Source organism: Chiroxiphia lanceolata, chromosome 3 (genome assembly GCF_009829145.1).
Source record: "Chiroxiphia lanceolata isolate bChiLan1 chromosome 3, bChiLan1.pri, whole genome shotgun sequence".
Taxonomy (NCBI): domain Eukaryota; kingdom Metazoa; phylum Chordata; class Aves; order Passeriformes; family Pipridae; genus Chiroxiphia; species Chiroxiphia lanceolata.
Window position 1 is genome coordinate 3528045 of NC_045639.1, and position 24106 is coordinate 3552150.

The 24106-nt window shown below is 36.4% G+C and overlaps 1 protein-coding gene across 9 annotated transcripts in view; it reads right to left on the reverse strand.

The window, feature by feature from the left end:
* The window catches only part of USP34 (ubiquitin specific peptidase 34), a 107949-nt gene that overhangs the window by 17889 nt on the left and 65954 nt on the right, over positions 1-24106 (reverse strand). For 5 of the 9 annotated variants that reach the window (XM_032682346.1, XM_032682352.1, XM_032682348.1 and 2 more), the window contains exons 35-63: positions 22915-22997; positions 21728-21768; positions 21185-21309; positions 19909-20061; positions 19409-19513; positions 18815-18870; positions 18595-18715; positions 16571-16754; positions 13110-13273; positions 12422-12487; positions 11286-11432; positions 11141-11197; positions 10963-11040; positions 10162-10256; positions 9023-9195; positions 8582-8735; positions 7880-7958; positions 6796-6849; positions 6605-6700; positions 5656-5720; positions 5484-5559; positions 5334-5381; positions 4830-4961; positions 3606-3686; positions 2353-2438; positions 1296-1464; positions 1137-1211; positions 472-623; positions 15-63 (exon numbers count right to left, since the gene is read on the reverse strand). In XM_032682346.1, coding sequence (XP_032538237.1) covers positions 15-63; positions 472-623; positions 1137-1211; positions 1296-1464; positions 2353-2438; positions 3606-3686; positions 4830-4961; positions 5334-5381; positions 5484-5559; positions 5656-5720; positions 6605-6700; positions 6796-6849; positions 7880-7958; positions 8582-8735; positions 9023-9195; positions 10162-10256; positions 10963-11040; positions 11141-11197; positions 11286-11432; positions 12422-12487; positions 13110-13273; positions 16571-16754; positions 18595-18715; positions 18815-18870; positions 19409-19513; positions 19909-20061; positions 21185-21309; positions 21728-21768; positions 22915-22997 — 2964 coding nt within the window. The remainder of the gene's footprint in view (positions 1-14; positions 64-471; positions 624-1136; positions 1212-1295; positions 1465-2352; positions 2439-3605; positions 3687-4829; positions 4962-5333; positions 5382-5483; positions 5560-5655; positions 5721-6604; positions 6701-6795; positions 6850-7879; positions 7959-8581; positions 8736-9022; positions 9196-10161; positions 10257-10962; positions 11041-11140; positions 11198-11285; positions 11433-12421; positions 12488-13109; positions 13274-16570; positions 16755-18594; positions 18716-18814; positions 18871-19408; positions 19514-19908; positions 20062-21184; positions 21310-21727; positions 21769-22914; positions 22998-24106) is intronic. The other 4 variants (XM_032682353.1, XM_032682354.1, XM_032682350.1 and 1 more) reach the window with 2 other exon arrangements.

Genomic DNA, 24106 nt, shown 5'->3' on the forward strand with positions numbered 1-24106 from the left:
CTTAAATTACTGACCTTTCCCCCTGTCAATGCTGCCATGTCATTTTGGGACAAAGTCAAATGCCTAAAATAAAGAAAATTATCCTTTTAATTCAGTGATGAATCAGTAAAGTTAAAGAGACATCCAGGACTGAGTGTTTATATTCTTCAGGGTCACAACATACAAGAGACAATAAAGGTATTGATGTAAAAAAGAACAAAAAAATAAGTATTTTTTTACTTAGACCAGATAAAAAAAGAAATCCAAATGTGGGCAATCGAATGTTTTTACATATTTAACCCAAGTCTTTTTCGTGGTCGACAATGGCAAAATCTTTATCTTTTAAATGGTTAAAAATACAATGGGCTTAAATACAAGCTCATTTATGCTGTTAAAATAGCCCACAATAAACCTCCAAACAGACCCACAACATCTTTAATTCCTCTCTGAACCAGCTTAGGTCAGAATTTACTTTGGTTTTCCAGCTCTTGCCTTTCTGAGCGAGACTGTTCGACCAGGAGAGCAATCAGGGCAATCATCTTCTCAAGTGCAGCAGGCCTGTATTTCTCTTCTGCCAAAGAAAGGATATCTTCCTCTTCCTCCTCTTCCTCCCCTTCTTCCTCAGAAAGTACTTCAACCTGTGGCTGAAGGGGAAAAAAAAAAGGCAACTTCATTGTGGATATTTTGAGCCTTAATAAACTTGCAGGAATCAAACGAGGTAAATATCAATTGATTTTCATATTGAAACATTCATTTTGCAGAAGTTAAATTGTATTTATAAAGTAAAAGATGGGTTGGCTGGAGATATGGTGGCTTATTTAACAGAAGAAGCAAGTAAGTTTAATAACCTAAGTTGTACAATAGGAGCAAGCAATCATTAACAGCATTACCATTAATAGCACGGTAAGGACAACTTTAATTGCTTCTACTTAATATCTATTTCTATACTAAACAAAACCAGCCAATTCAACATCTTTTTTTTAAATATTATATCACTTAAACACTGAAAAAATGGTATAATTTATGTAATTGAAGCATTGTGTAATTGTAATTGCAGTAATTTTAATTTAACAGCTGAAAGACGGTTCAAGAGACAGAGCACTAATGTCACAAACATGACAAACTGGTGCTTCTTATACAAGATATTCCAAACTCACATTTTCAGGTCCTTTAGTTCCCATGTAGAAATGGACCATTGTGGATATGGCTTGGAGTGAAAGCAGGAACTGGCTCTGAAACACACGGGTACGGAATCACTGGATAATCCAGACGTGCACGTGCAGAACTAACTCCTCAAAACCCGGGGATATACTCACTTCCTCTTCCCCCATTTTGGCAAATTCATAAAGGAAGGCAAAATATTCCGTGAGGTGTTTGCTGTGGGGCTTCACCCCGTGTTCCATGATAGACAGGAGGGTCTTCACGAAGCGCGTGACGCACGAGCGGCTGCCGATGTCCTCCACGGGGCCGTCCATGTCATCGGAACTGCAACCAAACCAAGCCCAGCTCAGGGATTTCATGGATATATATACATGCAGCTTAAAGTCATCCTGAACCAGTTCAAAAAAAGAAATTCACAAAAAATTTCTGTTTTCTACTCTGCCCCTTTCTCCTCTGCCAGGTAAGAAACCCACGTGTCATTCATCTGCTCCTGGCTGGATCTTATCACTGAACAAAACAAGTCACAGAGGCTGTTCAAGTAAGGCTTCCAGAGAAAATTAAATCCTATCTTTTGTCACAAAAACTGAGTTTTGATATGGCAGCACAGTTATTGCAGTTATTACTGCCATTTTCACTCAGGGGAAAAAAAGTTATCACAATCACAAGCTCAACACAAGAGTAAAAGAAAAGCCACTTTCTTCTTCTTCTCATTATGCATCAAAAAGTGTTTGAGTATTTCATAATTGGAGATAAAGTGACAGTTTTCTTGGGAGTAAGCAGAACCAAACAGAACCCAAGAGGGTTCTTCCTGCTTTTTGACAAAAACTGTGATTTACTTATAGGACTTGCCTCTCTTCTCCAACCTTCTTTAACTGGATGTGTTAAAATTTAAGTTAAAATTTGCCCCCAGATCCAATTTCCAGTAGGATTCTCATGTCTAAGCAGTGAGATGTACACTTGCAGGGTACTAATGACAGGGAAAATACAGACCCTACCGAAAACCTACTCTAAGAGAATAAATATTCCAAACAATGTCTCTTTAGACAGCTGCTTTTGCAACCCTAATAGTACTTTTAAATAAATCAGAGCAGTTTGGGCAGAATAATAAAGAACAATTAAATTAGCATCATTTTAGGTTTACATGACTGTTCTGAGTAATTCACTAATAAGTAATGCATGGATAATTAGAAGTTTCCAGGTATTTTGTTTTACCAGTCTTCCATTCCTGGTTGGAGATAAAGGTGTGCATGGACTGGCCTCAGCCTCTGGATCACGTGGATACACAAACGCTGGAACATCTGCAAACGGAGAAGGGAATGAACTCCACATGTTCATTCCTTTACACACATGTGAAGATGTGTTTTCTAAGCAAAGAATATTCTGTTCTCCAAGTCCCATTTCCAGCTCTTCACAGGTTCAAAGATTCAAAGGTAAAGCTGAGACCCCACAGTTCATTTTTGTCATATTTTAACAGATCAGTCAAACCCATTTTTTATAGAGATCCCACAGAGGAACCTAAAACCAGCTTGTAATATTGGTGTGCACTGTACACTCCTGAAACATGACTTTACACTGCTGCTCATAAATATTGTTTTCTTCTTCTATCTCTATTTTCTGAAAGGTTTTGATATTTTTGGCAAGATTTCTTTTTTTTTAATTTTCCCTCAGGGTTGTACGAATTTACGTGGAAAGTTGAAGGAAATTCCTTCCAGTAATTTTTAATCTGTAAAACATTCAGGAGGATTAAAACTTTGCCTAAAGGCTTTACATAGAGTTTTCTCATGAAATACATTCCTTTACTGCTGTGTTACATATAGAACTATGTATGGTTCCATATGGAAACATCACTTCAATAATGAGAAATTCAACTGAAGGATTCAGGTGAGATGAAGTAAATGCTACAGGTTTTACCTTAATAATTTGCAAAGAAAGTAGACTTGTAAGTAACACTATTAATAGTTGTGTTTGTGAATGTCTAAATACTACTAATACAGCTGGTTTTTTTCAATTTTAAGTAAGTCCAGAAAAGGGTATTAACAAAACTTTGTGGCATAATATTATAAATTTACCACAAAAAACCACTACAGAAGTTTAGAATAGGAACTTTGAGGAGCAGTGAATGTACACGGTCTATTCTTTATTTTCTGAATATGTATCTTGATGAATTATTGCTGAACTCATTCAGAAACACACATTTTTAATGTAAAGCGTTCAGATTTGTGGAGATCGTGAGGGAGTTGTAGAAACCTTGATTTGCATCTCTGGTGACATTTGTGGTCCTGACTGCACTACCTTAATATCCATGTTGTTCCAAGCAACAATAACACTCCCATGGCCAAACACATTCCCTAAATCACACTCAAGGATGGAAAAGAATCAGACAATTATGGTATTAAATCTGTGCCCTCAGAATTGTCCCTTTCTGTTCATGGCTCACCTGACCTGGAAAGAACATTTTTTCTTACCTGCCTCACAATCTGATTGGGACACTTTATTAGAATCTGCATTGGCCACCAATCATCATCAGCCATACGATCCAAAAACCACTGCAGAAGATACATACTGTGTTAGTTTTGTTCCCAACTTGCTCTAGTCCAAATCTTCTGTTTGCATGATATTAAAGTCTGAAGAGAAATCGATGTTACTATTATTAAGGAATAGGCAAGTTCTAATCCAAGGGAAATCTAAATGGCTTCTGTGCACGAAGGAATAAAGAAGTGAAGATCAAGAGCAATAAACATCAATATAAATTTCTATGCAGTATCTTCTTAGCCCTGTGTTCTGCATGCCATTAATTATCTGGAAGAACACACTTATCCTGAAAAGTGATGTCAACACAATAAAAACGATGCTTCCAATAAAGCATAAGCTGAAGGATCTCGTGGAATTGTGATAGGATTACACAGTAGTTTCTGAATTAGATCCCTTTTGCATTTATTTTAACGTGTGGAAAAGCCTCCCTGTCTCCAGAGACCCAAGAGTTATGAAAAACTAGGAGGGAATGACTCATTCAGAGTTACACTCAGCAATAACAGAGCTGAGTCTTCTGACTCACAGGGTTGTGGTTTAGTCACACGGAGAGACAGTTTAAAATAAAGAATTAATGTTCTTACTTTTGTTTTAGTTGCACCTGAGTATTCTTTACCATAGTAAAATATCTTTACTCAGATATCTCAGGACTGCACCACACTGAGGTTACTGCACCACCCAAATTGCTGAATGTTCCACAACAACTTATCAACCTAGAACTTTTAATAGAATATAATACTTATAATAGAATGATAATTTTAATTCCTTTCTACTGAATAAGGTCTAATGCAAGACACAGTATGTGCTGGGCTGCTTGTACATTTAAACTATCACAGCAAGTACCACAAACTTTTCTTCAGAATCCCAGAATTTCTTTCACCAACACGGGAATTCTTTGCCTGCCTGTGATTTCATTTAAACATATCTTAATTACACAAATCACTATGCAAAAATCAATCAAATAAAAACATTGTGACACTGTCTCTTTTATTCCGGTGACAAAATGATTTTGCCCTGTGGTCTCAACAAAGGTTTCCGTAAACAGAAGTTAAGTCATTCCCCAAAATCTGTAGGAATTAGAGAGGATGAATTTCATCTCATAGTGCACAAATACACCACATACAGTAGTTCATAGTCCAAAATATTCCAGGGATACGAACCTCCAGGAAAGTTAAACAATATATAGAAAGTTGGTTTGTACTTTGCTGAGTTCCTAAGTCACTTACTTCACAAGCTGCCTGACTGTTATTAAACTGTTTTGTTAACAGTTCAATCCACTGAAGCATTGTGGGCTGCAAAAAGAAATACAGAGAAAACTATAACTTCAAATAATACATTTCAACTTCATCTTTAAACATTTCTAAATGGTTAGGCAGAACACCAAATCTTAAGAATAGAGTTATAAACAGTAAGTGTTTTATAAATTAGTAATGCGTTGCATCTACAGAAAAATACATACATTTTACACATACATTTTATTCCATTGTGCAGTGCTTATTATAAATGTGTTAAATGACATTAATGACTCTTTAAATATTCATTTGCATTGTCTATGCTACTTGTGACAGCTCAATAATCACACTTTTAAAATGAAAAGTACAGAAATACTTTTCACTCTCTATTCATGCAGCTACTTGATAAGAATTTACAAGTAAATAAAATACCTTTTCCTTTGAATGAATAAATGTCTCTAGTACAAAGGAAGTGCTTAACTGGAAAAAAAAATTGCACCATTAATTTAGAATGCAGGAATTAAAAGGCAAACAAGGGAAAGGTTAATAATATATAAGATGATATAGTTTGGAAATCCTTACCTTTGCTGTCATCAGAGAAACCGCTTTTGGATCTGGTAGTGTGCTTGGGATGCTACTACACAACTGCCACATAAACCTAGAGTCAGTAATTTGATTTGTTAATTAAAATAAATAATGAAAATCTGCAAGAAGAAAAGAAGCATTAATATTACATTTTTAAAGAAAAACTTACCCAAAATATGTATGCTCAAAAATGTTCTTGTCTTGAAGAAACTGCATGTTATCATGCCATATCCACTGAAGAAAAAATGCTAACATCAGATACAAGAAAGCAGTTTATTTCACTACTTAAGTATGATTTTAAGGCTATTTAAATCCTTGCCATGGCTAAAAAAAAAATCATCTTTTCATTTTTGCTTGTGAAAATTTAGTTTTGGAAACATTTTTTTTTATTTTAAAAGCTTGGCACAAAGTTGTTTTATTCACCCTACAGTGAATATTAGTTTTGCCTGTCATATGACTGCAGAGCAGAGCTTCAAAGCTTCTCCTCTTGCTGTGACCTCATTTTTACAACTTTATTCAGACTTTGAGGCTGAAATTTGGAGAGCTGGTCCAAGGTGTTGAAAAAGAATCACAGTTCAACCACAGCTGAAGTCGAACCCGAAGCTTGATGAGCTCTGTGCCTTTCCAATAAACTCCTGAAGAGTAAGATTTGATTCTCCCTCATTAACCAGAACAGGATTTCATGTTCCTGTTCCTCTCTCCAAAGTGATTTTTGTGACCAAATCTGTTCATAGTGCTTTTCACATAAAAACAGTTTAAAAGTTCAACTCTGATAAAATCTATTAATATTTTTAAGACCGAGAAGGATAAAAAAAGCACCATGTGATTTGCTGGCCAGGGATGAAGAGTCTTTTTAAGTTAAGAACCTGAAATGTGGCAGATGCTAAAGCAATACTTTTGGCCAGGGGGAGCAGGGATACTTTTTATCCAATATTTAGGATAAAATGAGAAAAAACCTAAATGATAATTTCTTTCCTATCCCATGGCATTGTCCTAAGGAAGACAGTGAAAAGACTGTCATCTTAGAGATTTACATTGGTTTTGCTTTCCCATGGTTATTCAGCTTTCTGATGCGTTTGGGATTTTCAAACTGGGTGTTAAAACAAATCAACTTGTACCTCCAGCAATTCTGATGAAACATCAAATTTGTAGTCTCTGCCATTTTCCTCCTCTGGCTCCATCCGTTTATAAAACAGCATGTAAGCACTGTGTGTCTTGGAGAGAAAAACATCTCTATCATTTTTGCTTTGAGAGATAAATCAGGAGATCAGAAATACAAGCACATGACAAGTGTTTGGAAGAGAAATACCTTTTCAAAGGAGAAGTCCATAAATTTATCAGTAACTGAATCGTAAGTTTTTGTCTGTCAGGAAGAAAGTAAAACCATTAATTATAAGGGCTTTTTAATTGTGATAAATGTGAACTATTTCATGACATTTGCAGAGAGGCTACTGACAATTTCTTTCTTTCTCAAAGGAGTCTTGTTTCTTTTTTCCTTCTCCAGTGGCCTATCCTGATTTTCCAAAGCTGTTCTGCAATGCCGTGACCTACATCCCAAGCAATTTCCTGTCTCATCCATCTCCCTGACACCTCTTCTTCCTAGGCACCTAAAGGTATTTTAACCTTTTACCAAACTAAATAACTTTTTGATTTATTTCTGCATATTGGCTTTGTCAGACAAGAAGTTTTCTTATGCACAGAACTGTGTTAGTAAGATACTGTGTTATTCATTATGTGGTTTCTATCCTGATATAGAGTTATAAATAATGATCAATTAGAGCATAACTTGAGAATATTTGAGTGTTATACAGTTACTGGTATTCATACTGTGTAAAAATATTCCATCTGATGTGGCACAGGGCATAGACAAAGGTCCAAAAGCCCTGTTTTTCCACACCAGACATAACCTTGAAGTAATTATTCCTTCCATCCATGGTCTGAGCAAAGCAGTCATCCAAGTAAAGGATTCCTAAATTAGCTGCATACTCACTTTTTTATAACTAAATAAATAGTATGATAAAACCCAGATATAGTAAAGAAATACCTCACTTTGGAGAGACACTTCACTAACTAACTTTGCTTCATTAGTAGTATTTATACTACTGCGTATTATATGTACTATTATATGTACTGTATATTGTATGTACTATGTAATATATGTACTATTAGTAATATTTATACTACTTATAGTAGTACTACTAATATACTAATTACTACTAATATAGTAATACTATACTACTGTAATACTTATACTATTACTTATACAGTAGTATATATTTTCCTTTAAAACTCCATAAAAATACCTGGATTGTAACAGATTGGAACAGATATTTTAAAGAGTTGAACATGATAAAAATTCAAGTCATAACTTTATAATACATAAAATAACTTACGGTCATTTCTCCACCAAAACACTCTGAAGCAAGCTGGGCAGAATCAAAGGGTTTGACTTCAGCATCATTGAAAAGGTACCTGTGAAACAGGGAGCTTTGAAACAACTGCTGCTCATCTCTGAGGGCAAATAAAGCCTCAGGAGCTCTTCAAGTGATTCCTTGAAGTTTCCCATTAATGCCTAATGTCTTGTTGCAATCACAGCAAATGAAAAACTGAGCCCAAAAGTGATTTCTTTCCAATAAGATGAGAGAAAGTGGTAAAATATTCCTGCTATTCTAGAGAACAGGAATAGAGGAAATCTTGTCTCCTGTTCCAGGGCCTCAGTGAGCAATGGAAATATCACATCCAGAAATTATAAGTGGAGGGTGTTCCCTGGAAGACCCTCCTCCTTTCTATGCCCACGTCTCTTCCCTTTCCTGAATTCTACATTCCTAAATGTAGCTGGATCCAAGCAGATTTTATGAAGGACAATCTATGAAATCTTCCTGTTCCTTTGTCCTGGAATGGATTAAAATCTAGGCCCCTCAGGAAGCAGGACCTGGCTGTGATGTGAGGCCACCCCCATGTCCAAGGCACTCCACAACTATCCTACCTCCAGCAAATTAATCTGTATGGTAATAAACTAATACACTTACACCCATCAAACGAGCTTTAGTTGTTTTAAAACGAGAAATCACAAAATGCTGGTTTGCAGAGCTCACCATTTGTTGTTTTTGTAGGCATGGGGATTGACTATATCCCTGATAAAGCTGTAGTAGTGCCCCCCATCTGCTGTTCCCGTGTGAACTGTGACACCAATCAGATCATACTCATAACTTTCAGTTTCTTTCAAATATCCACCATCTTCCTTAAAACCTGAAACAATTCAACACAATATTTAAGTAGTTACTTCCTAAACACCCCAACTTCAATATTAGCAACAAACTGCATGTAACTATTTGCAATTTCTCTCGTATTTTAAAAACAAATTCAAATTGAACAGTAAACGAAACCAAAAATAATTGGCCATTTTTCTTATATGAAATACAACGTGTGACTTTGGGAATATTGATTTGATCTCCTTAAAAAGAAAATCACTGTTTGCTTCTGTTTCACAGAAAGTGATACAGAGAGAAAAGAGACAAAGGTTGTTGAATCCATACCTTCCTTCCTGTCATTTTTTCCCATGAGGAAATCTTCAGTGTAAGGAGTCATATCCAAACGTAAAGGGAATGAAAAGTGTGTGTTGACTTTCTCCTTCATCATGGTCACCATATTAAATGTATATCTCATGGTGTTGAAGCTTAAGATACGAGGTAGTTTCTTAAAACATGCCCTGAAGGATCAGAAATAATCAGGATTTACAAAAGCTTAGCGGGGCGAATTGGATTTTCACAGAGATTTTAAACATTTATTTCAACTATAATATTGGAGATCTGCTGCTAAATAAATAAATAAAAATGTGTCACATAAATACAAAATTCAGCTCTCACAATGCCCTGGAGCAGGGCAGACTACCTGGCAGCAGAAAGGTCAAATTTAGCTCATTGAAAAATTCAATTTAGGATCTCACTGTACTTTGGAAGAGATGTCAAATTTACTCATGTGGCATGAACAGCAATTTTCTAAAATGAGCCATGAATGAATTTAACAATGAAATCCCCTCACTGCAGGGAGGTACTGTCTTCTAAAATAAAAGTTTCAAAGCAGAACATCTCTTGTATTAAATATCATAAGCTTTACAATAATGATTTTCAACTTACTCTTTTACCCATGTAATTTAACAAAAACCTATGAGTTTTTTAACTTGAAATTTATTAGTTTACTCAGACAACATAAAATTTTAATTTACTTTCTCTTTATCAGCAGAGAAACATTTTTAAAGCTAATTTTAATTAAGCAACTTGAGGTGATGTATAAAACCCAAGCAATTATCCTGCATAATGAGCAACCCAAGTACTGAACAACCTCTGAAAGAACTTAATATTTTAAAAACAGAAGAACTAATATTTCAAAAAGGTAGTAATTTCTACTTTTTTTTTTTTAATTAAAAAAGGTCATGAACATTTTCCTGCCTACGTGTAATCTTTTGCTAAGATACCTTAGATTCTTTCTTTTGGAATTTGATCTCCTGGTTCTGTTCTGATTTGCACAGGGATCACAGGATCTACTGTGTAGGACTACACAGCAGAAGATGAAAGAGCAGCCCTGTTTCTCCTTAAGGATTACTCTTATTCCAACAGTAATTTCAGTAATTCACTAAGAAGATCCCTTAGGAATGTTTATTTATTTTTAATCATACCTTTTTTCAGCCCTCACTTTCTTGCCACAGTGAGAACAAGTGTACATGTTGTCACCTTCCAAAGTATCCTTAATAGTTACTTCATCAAGAGATTCCTAAATATAATTAAAAAAAAAAAGGAGTTTACATTCATTTTGGATCTTTATATCTCTGGCCTGCTTTCCAAGCCCCTCCCTTTCAATCTCAAAGTAAGTTTAATTACATTTCCATTTGGTCAAAGGCACCAAAAGGTTTGCAATGTAGAGCACAACCCTGAACTAAGAGAAGAGTCTGACAGGAAAACCACTTCCTAACCCACACACAAAATTAAGGAACCAATTCAGACAAATGGTACTCAGTATTCCAAGCTGTCTCAAAGAGTTCAAGCCCTTTAAATTCAAATTCCAAGCGTGGGGATTAATGGTTATTTAAAAAGTTTGAAAATGTAGAATTATGCTGGTGTAAGCTTTAAATTTACTTAATAAGCAACTGTGCTGCTATATGTTGAATCTTTTGACATTTATAGTTCTCACATAAAAATGGTCACATTTTAAAACACAGAAATAAGTAGTTTAAAACACAGAAATGAGTACTGATTACTGACTGTAACACAATCTTTAGTCAAAGCCAAATGGGCCCAGCTGAGAGCACGTTGCATTGAAACCAAATTACCTCATGATATCAACCTAGAAACAAGTCAAAATTGGAGAGCAGACACAGAAAGCATCAAGATATTCAACAGTGTGTGGGGTAGTGTTTAGGCTTGACATTTATAATTTATGGTTGTGATCTATGGACACATCTCAGCCTGGCATTACTCACATAAATATTCTTCATATCTGCCACCTGGCACCTTACAGTGTAGAACTCTTCAGCTGTCTGACTGACATGCTCACAGTCCTAAATCACAGCAGTGGAAGAGAAAAGCAATGAAATAACTGTTTGGACAAGTTAGGAAAAAATAGTCTTTAAAAGCTAAGGTCAGAGAAGGAACACTTACCAAAGAAACAACATTGTTTGTGATAACACCTCCAAACAAACTTTTCACTGTATTTTTCTGTGAATGAATTAATAAATTCTGTCAAGGAATTTTGAGCAAATCTGTAAGTTTTCAAGCTCCCTTTTGCTCCCTCTTAATAACTCACCAGTTCTGGAGACATTTCTTCTATTTTTGTGATCAGGTCAGTGAAGAATTCAGTCATATCCTTCTGCTCCCCAGTGTTCAGGGGCTGCTTATCCATGGTATAGGTTTTACAGAAAGGTCTTGGGTTGTATGCCTTACATTCACTTTCCTTGAGGTAAAAGATATCAAGCAAAACCAAATCAACACAAATCCTTTTTATTTGAAGTTACACAGATATATCTGTTTAGGAAAGAACATATTTTATACATAATATCTCCACATGCTTATTAACACAGTTAAGTGTTAAATGCTCCCATGAAATGCAAACCAATTTTTAACTGACTGATGATTATTATTATATTATTAAAATATCATTGGGAGAAAAGTGTTAAATAACACTTAATAAATATAAAAATGAATCATTAAAATAAAACTCCTTGGGTGAAGATGTGACACCTCCAGTTGCTGCAGATCTCTTCAGACACCAAATATGAGGAATATCAGCTTGTATTTATGTATTTCTGGACACTGCTGACTTAAATCTTACCAAGAGTTCAATCCTCATTCAGACTCCTCTATGTTACCAGCTAGTTCCCAACTGGATGTGTTTAGCCAGAGAAAAGAATTTGCAGTATAAAGCAATTCTTTAGAATCCCTTTTCCACTGCCTTGCACACTGGGAATGCACAACAATTTACAGCACAAGGAACTTTGTGGCAAACAATACATACAGACTTTTAAGGATGTGTAGCAAGGCAGTACTTCCTGCAAATACTGCCTGGTTTGGAATAGTCTTTCTTCAAGATGTAAAGAATAGTAAATCTCTGGATGATTTATGTTCCTATATTATTTTCTGCTTAGGTAAATACCTGGATTTAATTTTTTCTATGATTCATGGCAGGCATTGCATGTCAAAATTCCTTTCCCCTAACTTGTCTTCAAAGTGGTTATGAATTTCTTACACAAAAGCCACTGTCAAGACATTCAGCTCTCCTCAGTTGTCTTTTTTTCATTATTTCAGACTTGTTTCACTATTTTTCCAGCAGTGAACACCTGTGAACTGCCTTTATTATGTTTGATTCTGGAATCCCAAATTTAACTGCTTTTTAATGCTTCATTTCAACAGAATAATCTTTCAAATACCCTCTTTCATACCTACCATTAAGTATGTAAACATTTTCTGGAGTTCTAGGAGAGTGGTCTTGTGTTTCATATCTTCTGAATACTGAAAGAAATGAATAAAAGAAGACTTTATCTTTTTGCTTATAACTTTCCAAACCCAGACATTAAAAAGATGTAACAACCAAATAAAAAACCCAACCACTTTATTATGGCCAATTAAGAAAAATGACTGTGTACAAGAACACGGAGTCTACTATTTTAAACTTATATTTTTTAGACTTATTTTTAAGTCTAAAATGAAAACCTAATTAAACCTAATATTTCTCACATTATATATGTGAGAGACCAAAATGAAGCTTTCTCTTTACAAGAAATAACAAAGTAATAATACTGTATTTCTAGAAGTTAACCAATGTATACTAATTTACAGGACCTGCTGTACTTCTGGTGGCACAAGATACATATTCTAGGAATTTATAAACATGTAAGAAGAATGACATTTGTTCTAAGAAAATGACAAATTGGGAGTTGAGAAACAACAGCCAATTCACACAAACCTAAACTGGAATGGATCCAGATGAGAGCAACAGAAAAATGAGTTTGGGAACATGTTTTATTTCAATGCTACCTTAAGAAAATATCACATTACAACCATATTCAAGAGAAAACCTCTTCACTTTAGACACCATCCATCCACCCAAGGAACACAGGAGCCCCACAGGTACCTTTGCAGTGAAAATTGCTTGTCTGGCCTCTGGAATCATGTAGAGCTGCTGGATGGTGGAGGCCAAGTAACACGTTGCTCCAAGATTAGTTAAACCCACAAACCGACACTCGGCACGAACGTCATCGTGTGGCCAATAATCCCATTTGTAGGGGGCATGGGAAGCTGGAACAACACAAGCAGGAAAACAAAATCAATTCCAAGTGCAATTTACACAAATATAAATGCAATTTTATTAAAGCTTTACATTCACACTAATAAAAATGTCTGGTTCTGCACTGTACATTTACAGGCACGAGCCAGACCGTGCCTGATCTTTAGGAAAATGAACTATAGGAACTTCAGGAAAATCACTTTCTGCTGGAAGGATCTGCAGTGTTTTCCAAAGCACATCAAGAAGTGAATCAGATTGAAAAGGACATTTGCTTTTCCTGTAAGTGTTCTATTCCTCTGTATTTCCTACCAGGCACAGCAATGCATTCCTTACACAGGAAGGCACCAGACAAGCTCGGCAGGTCTGACAGACTCTGTTAATAAGCCAAGAAACCAGAAAATGGGAATGTTCTCATCTGCCAGTCAAGAAGATGGGAACCAGACTAGACAAACCATTTGTAAGTGATTAGTGCTGCTCCCAGACACTGTCAGGCTTCTCCTTCCAGCATCCCACACAGGAGAATGGAGGGGGGAATTAATTGTTTGAGCTGCAGAGGCAACTCATGACACAATCACTAAATGAGAAGAACCAACCCAGTGTCCAAAGGAATTCACTGGAGTTTATCTTCCTTAGTATGCCACAAGTTGGACACAAAAGCTTGCAATGCTCTAGAGCTTTGCTATTCATCCCCAAAGATACCATTCTCCATAAACAGTGTGTCCCACAAATAATTCAGGACCTCTAGTGAAGTGCACGTTCAGATAGGGAAAAAAGAATTTCCAAAAAAGCAGACTGGATTTATGGTACAATCCATAAAAGCTGTGTGGGTTCAAGATTGAAATTTTAAATCCTTAATTATTCTGTCACAGATTAAAGGCTCCTTAAGGATTCTTCTCAATTCATACCACCAGAGAGAAATTCAGGAAACTCTTCGGTATCCTCTGAGCAGATCCTCACTCCTGCAGAGACCAGACCCACAAGATGTGCTGTTGCACAACAAATAATAGTTGTGCTCTTCATTTTGGCATTGGCATCAAAGCAACCATTAGCCCTGAAGCTTCAAGGAGGGAAGGAAAGAGTTTTAAATTCTCCTGTTTCAACAAATCTCAGCAGTGTGACCTCAGGTTACCTGCTTCCACGGGCTGGTTGGCCAGTTGGAACAAAGCTCCCCTCCGTGTTTAACCTCCTGAAGAAGGTCATTAGCAAGGTAGAATAACACAAGATTCCCTCCCTGAACTGCAATCCCTAAATTACAACATCCTAATTCACTCTTTCTGATGTGAGGGCTCAGCCTCCATCACTTTGCTCAGAGCTCATCAAGCTGGAAGTGCAGAGAAATCACTTGAGTCCTTTGTACTCCATGAGAACAGCTGGGAGCATCTTCCACCTCCTTCAATCCAGCAAAAAGTATCCAGAAATTTGACATGGAATTTCTCAGGAAGATCCTGTTTTCTCCACCCTGGCATTTTTTAAAGTGACTGCCTTCATTTGCATAACAGAAGTTTTCCTCCTTCCATATGGATCTTAACTAGAAAGGTAAATTTGAGGCTCATTTCTGTCTATCTTCTTTATTCCTCACTGTTGTTATAGAAACCAGCCTCTTCTCAGGAAGAGACGGGGAAACTTGAAACCAAACTTGCAATATTCATGTTCTATTTTAAGCAAAGTAAAGCTGATTCTTTCCTCTTCGAATGACTGTGATTTTTCTCTATATTCTACCTTGTGATGATGCTTTTGCTCCAACCATAACACACCACACAGGATCTTAAGTTTCCCGGGAAGCAAAGCAGCTGCTTCTTGTTTCCCTCCTTTGACCTGAACGGTTTTATTAGTCTTTAAAGAAAGTGAAACTCCAAAACACTGCAAGAAATTTTATGAACAACTGAGGGGACTAAATCCAATCCTCAGTAATATCAGAGCCTGCATGAACTCCCAGTTAATAAAATATGTTAAACCGAAGACAGGATGGAAATTTATAATATTTTCTCTAATGTTTCTCCTAAGGAGAATGGAGAGACAGGTCTAAGACTAAGATTTTTAGAGACTAGGATTACAGAGATAAGTAAAATGGAAAAACCCAGTTTTAAGACTCTTTGGATCACAGCAATGAGCCTTTAAAGAAATGAGGTATCACAAGTGCTGTGTTGGTTCCTCATCACAAAGAGAGAAGAGCTCTCTGCCAGTTGTAATAAAATTAACATCCCTGCAATGAGATATTCTGGATATGGAGCAGGAGCACAGAGCAGATGGTTCTGGGGAACTCAGGAAGAAGCAAACAATCTAGAGAAGAGATTAGGAAGAAGGGAACAACTGTGGTAAATGTTAAAGAAAACTTCACCACTGAGGAATTAGTGGGATTTGGAGGAAAATACTAATTGTAAAAAATGAATGACTGCACTGGAAAGATACAACAACCTCAGATAATGTGCCCACAGCAAACAGAAATATCCAGTATTTTCATTAAATATATTCTTCATAATATTTCCTCATCTACCAGTCAAGAAGATGGGAACCAGACTAGACAAACCATATGTAAGTGATTAGTGCTGCTCACTAAGTGTCCTGTGACACTTTGGAAGGTCCCAGGCATTTGAGAACAGAACATAAAACATTATTAAGATCAAATTTACCTTTTGCTTCCCATATTGTAAGGCACTAAATCAATTCCACAGATCCATTACAAATCCTCAGGTTACAAGAATTTAACCTAGGCATGTGAAAGGAAACCTGGCAAGCTAAAAACTTTCTTCAAAAAGAATTTGAAAATCAAAGATAAAATACTAAATAACTTCAGATTTTGGTCATTTCCATGTTATACATGAATTGTTGTTCCAAAGACACAGGAAGCGTGGAAACCAAGAGGCAGAACAAAATTGTATTAGTTCTGTGTGCTGGGTAAAGGCAATGATATCAGAGACTCTGAAAACATGACAGTGCTGCTCAGAGCTAAAACATTTACCTCAGTGTTGTTTATATAATTTTAGGTATAAATATACCATGTTTCTTCAGGTTAGAAAGGGAAAACAGAAACTAAAATCCAGCACAAGTTGAAGAAACATGTATGATCTGCTCTAACAGTGCTGTCCTTGTGTTGGTGTCATACAACAGGGTCACATACCTTAAATAACCCACAGTTAAGAACAGAACTGATAATTATACACAGGATTAAATCCACTGCTTGTCTAGGTGAGCAAAAGATGCCAAGACCTGCTCTGTGCCACTGCCCTGAGTGACAGGGGACGTGAAGTGCAGTTCCAGGAGCAGTGGCCACACGACCCAGCCCAGCTGGAGTGACTGAAGGTCCTTACACTGCATGTGCTGGGCCATGACCCAGTTGTGGAGCAGCCTGTAGTTCTCCACGGAGCCCTTCACCATTTCCACCAGCAGGTCATAGGCAGCAGCCCTGGAGGAGTGGGATTTGCACTTGGGCTGCTGCCTGTCCTTCAGGCTGGGCAGCAGGAACAGCAGATTGAAGATGTCCCTCAGGAACTCCTGGGAAACAGGGAAATGGGCACATTTAGCAGCTTTGAAGGTATTCTTAAAAGATAAATCATATATTTACAAGCTTCTGGTCTGAAGACCTTCTAGACCTCTATCACACAGAACTTTCCAACCTGAATACAAGTTCTGAATTACCAATTCCAGCAACTTATTCCACATAAAGTGCACTGTGACTGTATTACAGCCTAAAGAGAAACATGGCCATTGAAAAAGGATGACAAGTTATCCTTGATTTATTTAATAAATTTAATTTGATAATTTAATTTGACATACCAGACATACGTATTTTTAGCAACTTTAAGACTAGTCTTTCCTGTGGACAAACAGCACATCACCTTAATCACTACTTGTTGGAGTTCCATGGATCACTAATTAATCTAACAAAACATACCATGTGTACTTTTGGTATATTTTGTACTGTTTCATGTTTGGAAGATTAACTGAGTTATAAAATGTACAAAGCATGGCTGTACCAAGTCAAGTTGCCTTTGGGTAATAAATACATATTACTGTTATTTATCTTTACCATCCCAGATAACACACCAAAAAAATGAGATGGATTTGTCAAAACATCAGCACCTTCTTTCTATGTAGATAATTAAAATAAAGACAAAAGTAAAATATCAAAAGGATAATAAAAAAAAAGGGCCAGAATTCTTCCCCCATTTGTAGAACACAAGCTACAAACTCAGCTATTACATCTTGTTCTACAATTTCTACACCGATATTAAAAAAAAAAATGTTCATCCTGAATTTCCCTGTTCAGGTACATTCAGTTAAAACCCCCTTTTAATGCTGTAAAATCTAACTAAATTATAAATATTGCAAGAAATGGCCTTCTGCAGAGTACACAACAAAATCACCATAAAACTCCTTGTTCCAGTGTGCAGAGAAACCCCTACAACCTTAATACAGTGCAGAGTAAGATGGGCAGTGATCATGTACAAAACACAAAATGTCACCTGTGAAGTTGGAAAATATTTGCTCAACAACAATTTTGTTTACTTAGTCAGAGAAGGAATCTGTAGTGAAGAAAAGGCCCAGCAAAGCATGGATTTGCCAGTGGATTTTCCTGGATAGTTTTTCACCAGCCTTTGCTCAGAGGGAAGCATCTGGTTTCACAATCCTGTTCTACTGCACTGGACACAACACAAAACTCTTCCCTACTGCACTTTATACTGTGTGTTCTTAACTGTACATAGAATTCTTCTTATACTTTCTATACACCCAAGCTACATTAATCTGGCTTTTCCATATTTCTACTATTTTAATTTCTCCATCCTCCTCCACACTGCACTCTGTGAATTGAATTCTTACTCTAATTTAATCTGCCAGATCTCCACACTTAAAATACACTTATTCCAGGAGAATTAGAGCAGCAGCCTTTTAAAATGCTGTCAGTGATGCCACTTTATGTCAGGTAGTGCACCATGTGGACACTATTAAAACTTCTGGATAATCAAATTACCTTCAGGGACATTTAAAAGAGTAAACAGAGAGGATACAAACACCATAATTGGACACAGGGCCCTACTTTTATGCTGAAGCCTCACTGAAGGCCCAATAATAAAGCTCAGTATGCTCTGAAGAAAAAAACATCAGATTAAATCAGCTTTTATCCCACAGAATTTTATTTTTTTTCTTTAAACAAAGCAGAATTTGTTAGCAACCTCCCCTCCCACTCTCCCATCTTACATGAAGAACATACTAGAAACACGACACACTTTCAGATATTGAGCTCTGCAAACAGAATGTCGTAAAAAAGGTGAAATGAAGAGTGTGTAGCAACAAAAGATGACACCATTTTGATCTCTCAGTGGCCTTTTCTTACCTGGCCTTCCCGAGAAAATTTAAAGGGTGGTTTGTGCTTAATAACGCTCGTTGCAAGACGGAGCAGCCCAGTGAGCCCATCGTCTTCTATGTTCCCATCCTGATGGTCAAGGATTTCTCTGCTACACAGGCACACAGGGAGAGAAGAACTGTCACAACTCTGCCCCACTAACAATAAATATAATGCAAATTCCACGTGAAGTCACTGGAGCAAAGCTCACCTCCGAATGCAGTCAGCAAGGTGTCTCGCTAGTGCATCTAAATCAAGTAGTGTTGTCTGATTAAAAATAAAGAAAATGGAATATGAATGGAGAATAATCACATACCCCATCAGCTACAGTGTATAAGCCTAGCCTGAAACTGTGGTTATGCTTTTGGATGAAATTTTGTTACTGAACACAGCAAAACAGGGACAATTAAAACTCGTTTTCAAACGTGCTCTGATTTCTAACCCATTCTAAGTGACTGCTAACTGTATTTTTTAGCTTTTTCAGGTTGATTAGCTCCTCTTTTTTAGCATTGGAATTATCAACAGTGAATCTCACAGAAAATTACAGTACTGACATGTGTGTGACCTTCAACTAAGTTCTTTGTGCATCACAACCATTCCCCCTTCTTGACTCTATAGGTTCATTATCTGAAGCTTCCAAGAGTTCCTAAACACACATCAGAGTAGGGAAAACTGGCAGATGGGAAAGATCCAAGACCTGTTCACAGTAGTTCATTGTATCTTAAGTAAAAACATCTCACACTGAAGCAAAAGTGGCCTGAAACCCTAAATTTAAAGAAGCAATTTAAACACAAAGCAAACCTACCTGACTTGCATCTTTGACATGGATGTTATCAATCAGTTTGCACAGCAGCCAAAAATATTCCTTACAGCCTGGTCTCAGCACTGTTTCTTCCTCATAATCCTCTATCTGTGAAAAGAAATTGCTTTTGTTCTGAAGCACATCAGACCAAATAACTGGATTACAAAACCACACTGAACCCAGGAACTGCTACAAGAATATTACTTTCTTCAAGCCTCTATTTAAGGTAAGAACAACGGATTTTACAACAGTAACAGTGTGTGCTCTATTTTTCTTTTGCAATACTTATTAATTTTCTTGAAATTTTCTTGAAATCTGTTAAAAATTTGTAGAATATTGCTGACCTCATCCTACCCACTGCAAACTGCAAAAATATTCAGTGTTAGACTGGACAAAACACGAGAAACTCTGTCTGATTTCAACATTAAGCACAACTCTAATTTTAATCCCTTTTGAAAATGAGAAAAAAAATACTGTGAAATTGTAATTTCTTAAATTCTTACCCTAATTGGTTTCAGAGCTTGAGCATCAGGGAGAAATTTTAACAATGTTGATGCAGCCAGGAGGAGAAAGGACCTATTGATGGAGTCTCCCCCATCCAGCCCAGACAGAGACAATTTGTACAACCCATTGCAGGACTCGTGGCGAACTGCAGTCTGGGGGAAAAATAACAACATTAAAGGATTACACACATTATTTGGAGTATTTCTCCTTTTACTGGCTTTTCTTTCATAGGTACACAAGTTCTTCTCATCATATCTATCAGGTTATCAAGGCAGAACGTGCCTTTCTAAAAAGAGGTGTTACAAATAACATACATTAAAGTTACTTACAGAAAAATGTAAAAGATACAGTCCTCATTTATAAAGATGATTTGTCTGTGCCCTGTGTCTATAATGTATTTTAAATGTATTTTAAATGTATTTTAAAGATTGCAGCTAGTGACTAAAATAGAAAATACCACATCTGGGCAAATATAAAGAGCATGTGGAATTAGACTTACTCATTCCTAACTACATGGTTCATTTGTTTAATTACACTAGAAGAATTATTTTCTTTTTTTTTTTTCATTCTTTTATTAAGACAAATATCCACAGTCTAACTCTAATCCAGCTTTGGAAGTTTGCACTCTCTCATTTCCAGGGATTTTAAATGGAGTCAGCATGGAAGCTTTTGTTGTGCTTGAGTAATAAAGTAATAATAAATAATAAAGCAAAAGATAAGAATTATCAAATTATCACATAGTGTGGTAATTTATTTGGCACCATTAAGTAGTCATTAGTAAATACATCAATTTTGTAGTGTGAATATCTTGATGCATTTTCTAAGCTTTGATTACATGAAAAAAAAATTACTTAAAGCCAGGCAAAGATTTGTTTATGACGAAGATTTTTGTGTCAATTCTTGTTCACCTCATTTTGTGATTCTGAGTACAGCAAAATAAGTAATATTAAAAATATATTAATAATGTAAAAAATATAATGGGGGGAGTTACAGTTACACTCATCTACGTCAGGTGGTATCACCCAGAAATTTCAACAAATTACAACGAAAAAATGACCTTCCAACAGAAGTCAAGAACAAAGATGAGAAGTTTTAAACTGGTTTGCAACCAGCCACAGATGCAGTCCTGTTTAGGATCAGTTTTAAGGTGACACAAGTACCTGAGTCCCATCCTGCCTGTTTTAGCAGGGAACTACAAGTCCTGAATGTAATGGCAGCTTGAACCTGAAGTTAATTGCACTAATTAGCAATGCCAAGGCCTCTCCTCTGCCGTACCTCTGGGATGAGAAGGGTGAGTTTCTTGAGCCAGTCCTGCAAGTGGTCACTGTCAGCCAGACTGGATTTCACCAAGGAACAGCAGTGAGCCCAGCTCACCAGGAGCCACATGGAATAATGAGTGACTGGAAGAAAAAGGAGATAAATGCCACTGTAACCAACAGAACAGGTGAAGAGTTGCATCGTTCCAGCACACAGGACATTTATTTCATACTAAGTTGTAAGACTAAATCCTTTTTGGCACATAAGGTATGACCTAAATGCAGGTTTTTACCAATATGCTTATTAAATACTGACCACTGCACTGCTGATGACCATTAAATTAGATTAAATATTATCAATATTTCCTGCACCTCTACTTCTTAACCAGTGAAATCAAGCAGTGAGCTTTGCTCATAACTTGCATCATGCCTTAACATGAACATTTCCTGGATTATCACACTTTTATAGCATTCTAGTGGTAGCAATAAATCAAAACCATAACTTGTTCTCATCAGTAGGTTTTCCCTACTGTTAGTTCATGATATGTTTTGCAGTACTAACCTTCATGCCTTGATCTGTGATCAGACTGAGCTTTCAACACCCTGAACGGGAAGAGGATAAAGCCATTTAAACTTTATCACAGAACAGAACAGATCAGCACTCAAAAATACAAGTACACACAAATAACAACACAGTAACTCCTAAGTAACCACGAGGAAAACTACACTTTCAATCTTAAAAGGAAAACTGAACTGTCAATCTTAAAAGGATTCATTTCTGGCAGTATTCAAACCTAGCAACAATAATAAAACTACAAAAATCTTCAAGTCACCCCCTTAAAGATTTACTGGCTACAAGATTAACAGGCAAGAAAAAATACCCACAACCCCTTTATTTTATCCAAAAAAGAGAGCTAAGAACTGACTCAAATAGAAGAAACCTAGTACTCTTCATAAAGAAACCACACTTTGAACAAACAGCTGTAAAGCTTAAATATTTCTATTTACTTACATTTTTATTAATTGCAATAAAAGGTTATATACTTAAAATGACTCCTGCAAATTACTGAGCTACAGGTCAAAGTCAGGCACACTTGCAGACTTGACTGGAAATGCTCTGAATGTCCTTATTGATCTTATAAAAACATGGTATAACACACTATCCATGACTTGGATTAAAATAATCCTAGAACAGCAATGTAGCAGAACCCTGAGCTCCCCAGATCAGTCTGACTGTCACCACCCAGTCTTACACAGAATTGCTTTTCTCAGGACAAAAAGGCAGCAGGATCAAAACCTCTGACAGGTAAAATTTTGCCTTCAGTACCTGCACACTCACTAAAAGAATAATTCCAGCAGGAATGGCAAAAATAAGTCAAAACCAGCAGACGACTGAGCAGCATAAAACTGAATTTATTTTAATTTCTCCTTTCCACCGCCTTGCAATTGAGAATGCTGATTGCTCTGGAGAGAAGAAAATCAATCATTTTGGCAGGAGAATTTCTGAGAGCACGTCACAGATAGTTCATTGCTCCATTTCTTATGCCCTGAGCGTGGAATTCTCCCACTCCTATACCAGGGTGGGACAAGCACAGGAGGTGACTAAGAAAAGCAAGTCTACTCCTAGAGACTTTAAATTTCTGATCAATTCATGGGGAATACAGGTGAAAGAGCTCTTTTTATCTAAAGCAGGGCTGACAATGTGCACACTTGATTAGCTTTAGTACAAAAATAAGAAGATAATTGTACCTAGGTGCCAAGTTGTCATATGTATAAGCAACTGACATCAGTCGCTGAATCAAACTGGTTCCCTGGACAAGTACAAGAAACACCTTTAAAAATTGAAGTCAAAAGAAAAAAAACAAAAACAAAAAAACAAGTTAATATAACAACAAGCTTTTTTTTTTAATCTGTTTTTTTTTCTTTTTTTTTTTTTAAATTATACACAGCGTGTGAATCTAAAAACAAACCCACCTGTGTAGAGGGAGGAAGAGCCAAAGAGAAATCACAGCATCTCCACAGTTAATTTACTGGTTTTATTAAAGCCCATCTAAAATCCTGTGTTTCATTGACTAGGTCTAGATGCTAAAATTTCATGCTGTTCCTCTAAGAAAGACAATTCAACTGAACAGAAAAATCAACCATTTATTCAATCCTTTTAGTAAAAACACTGGATTTTTTTTTTTTAAAGCATGAACTACTCACTTTCTTGTAAAAATCTTAAGCTTGAGATGAGGTTGGACACATAAATTTTGCCCATCTCTGTGATCAACACATTTTATTGGGTCCACATTCACTTAAATTATTCATCTTTAGAGAACCTGACAGGCTACCCAGAATTTTAAAATCCAAGCCTGAAGAAAATCTTAAAACACTTAAATATCAACCCCACTGCCATCAGAAATATGAATCAATTGAAAATTAAAAATTTAGAACCAGCTACAGAAACCAACAGCACCAATGCTAAAAAAATTAATACATTTGATAATTTCCTTGTCTGACAGTAGCTTTGGTGATATAGGGATTTGTTTGGTCAAAAATGGCTAATACTTAATAGAACAGTTAAGGTCTTTCCACGTGGAACAATGACAAATGGGAAGTTTGGCTCCAGCTCCCAGTTCACATCTACACTTCCTGGAATCACAGCTGCTCCTGTGCCCAAGAAAATCCATTTACAGGGAATGTATATCTCTGATGCCAAAATATTACATATGCTTGGGCTGCTTTAGGAAATCAGTATGCAGGAATCTGGCAGGAAGGTTTACAGGTCACCACATACTCACTCAGATATCCCTGGTAAAGTAAGTTATTTTAGGGTTTTCTAAAGGAATCTAAACTGGATTCAGCGAGGATGGGGACAGCTCATGTTATAACAGGTTATCATAAAAGAGGACTAATCAATTTAGAAAACAAAACCTAAAAATTAGGGACAAAGCCCTGG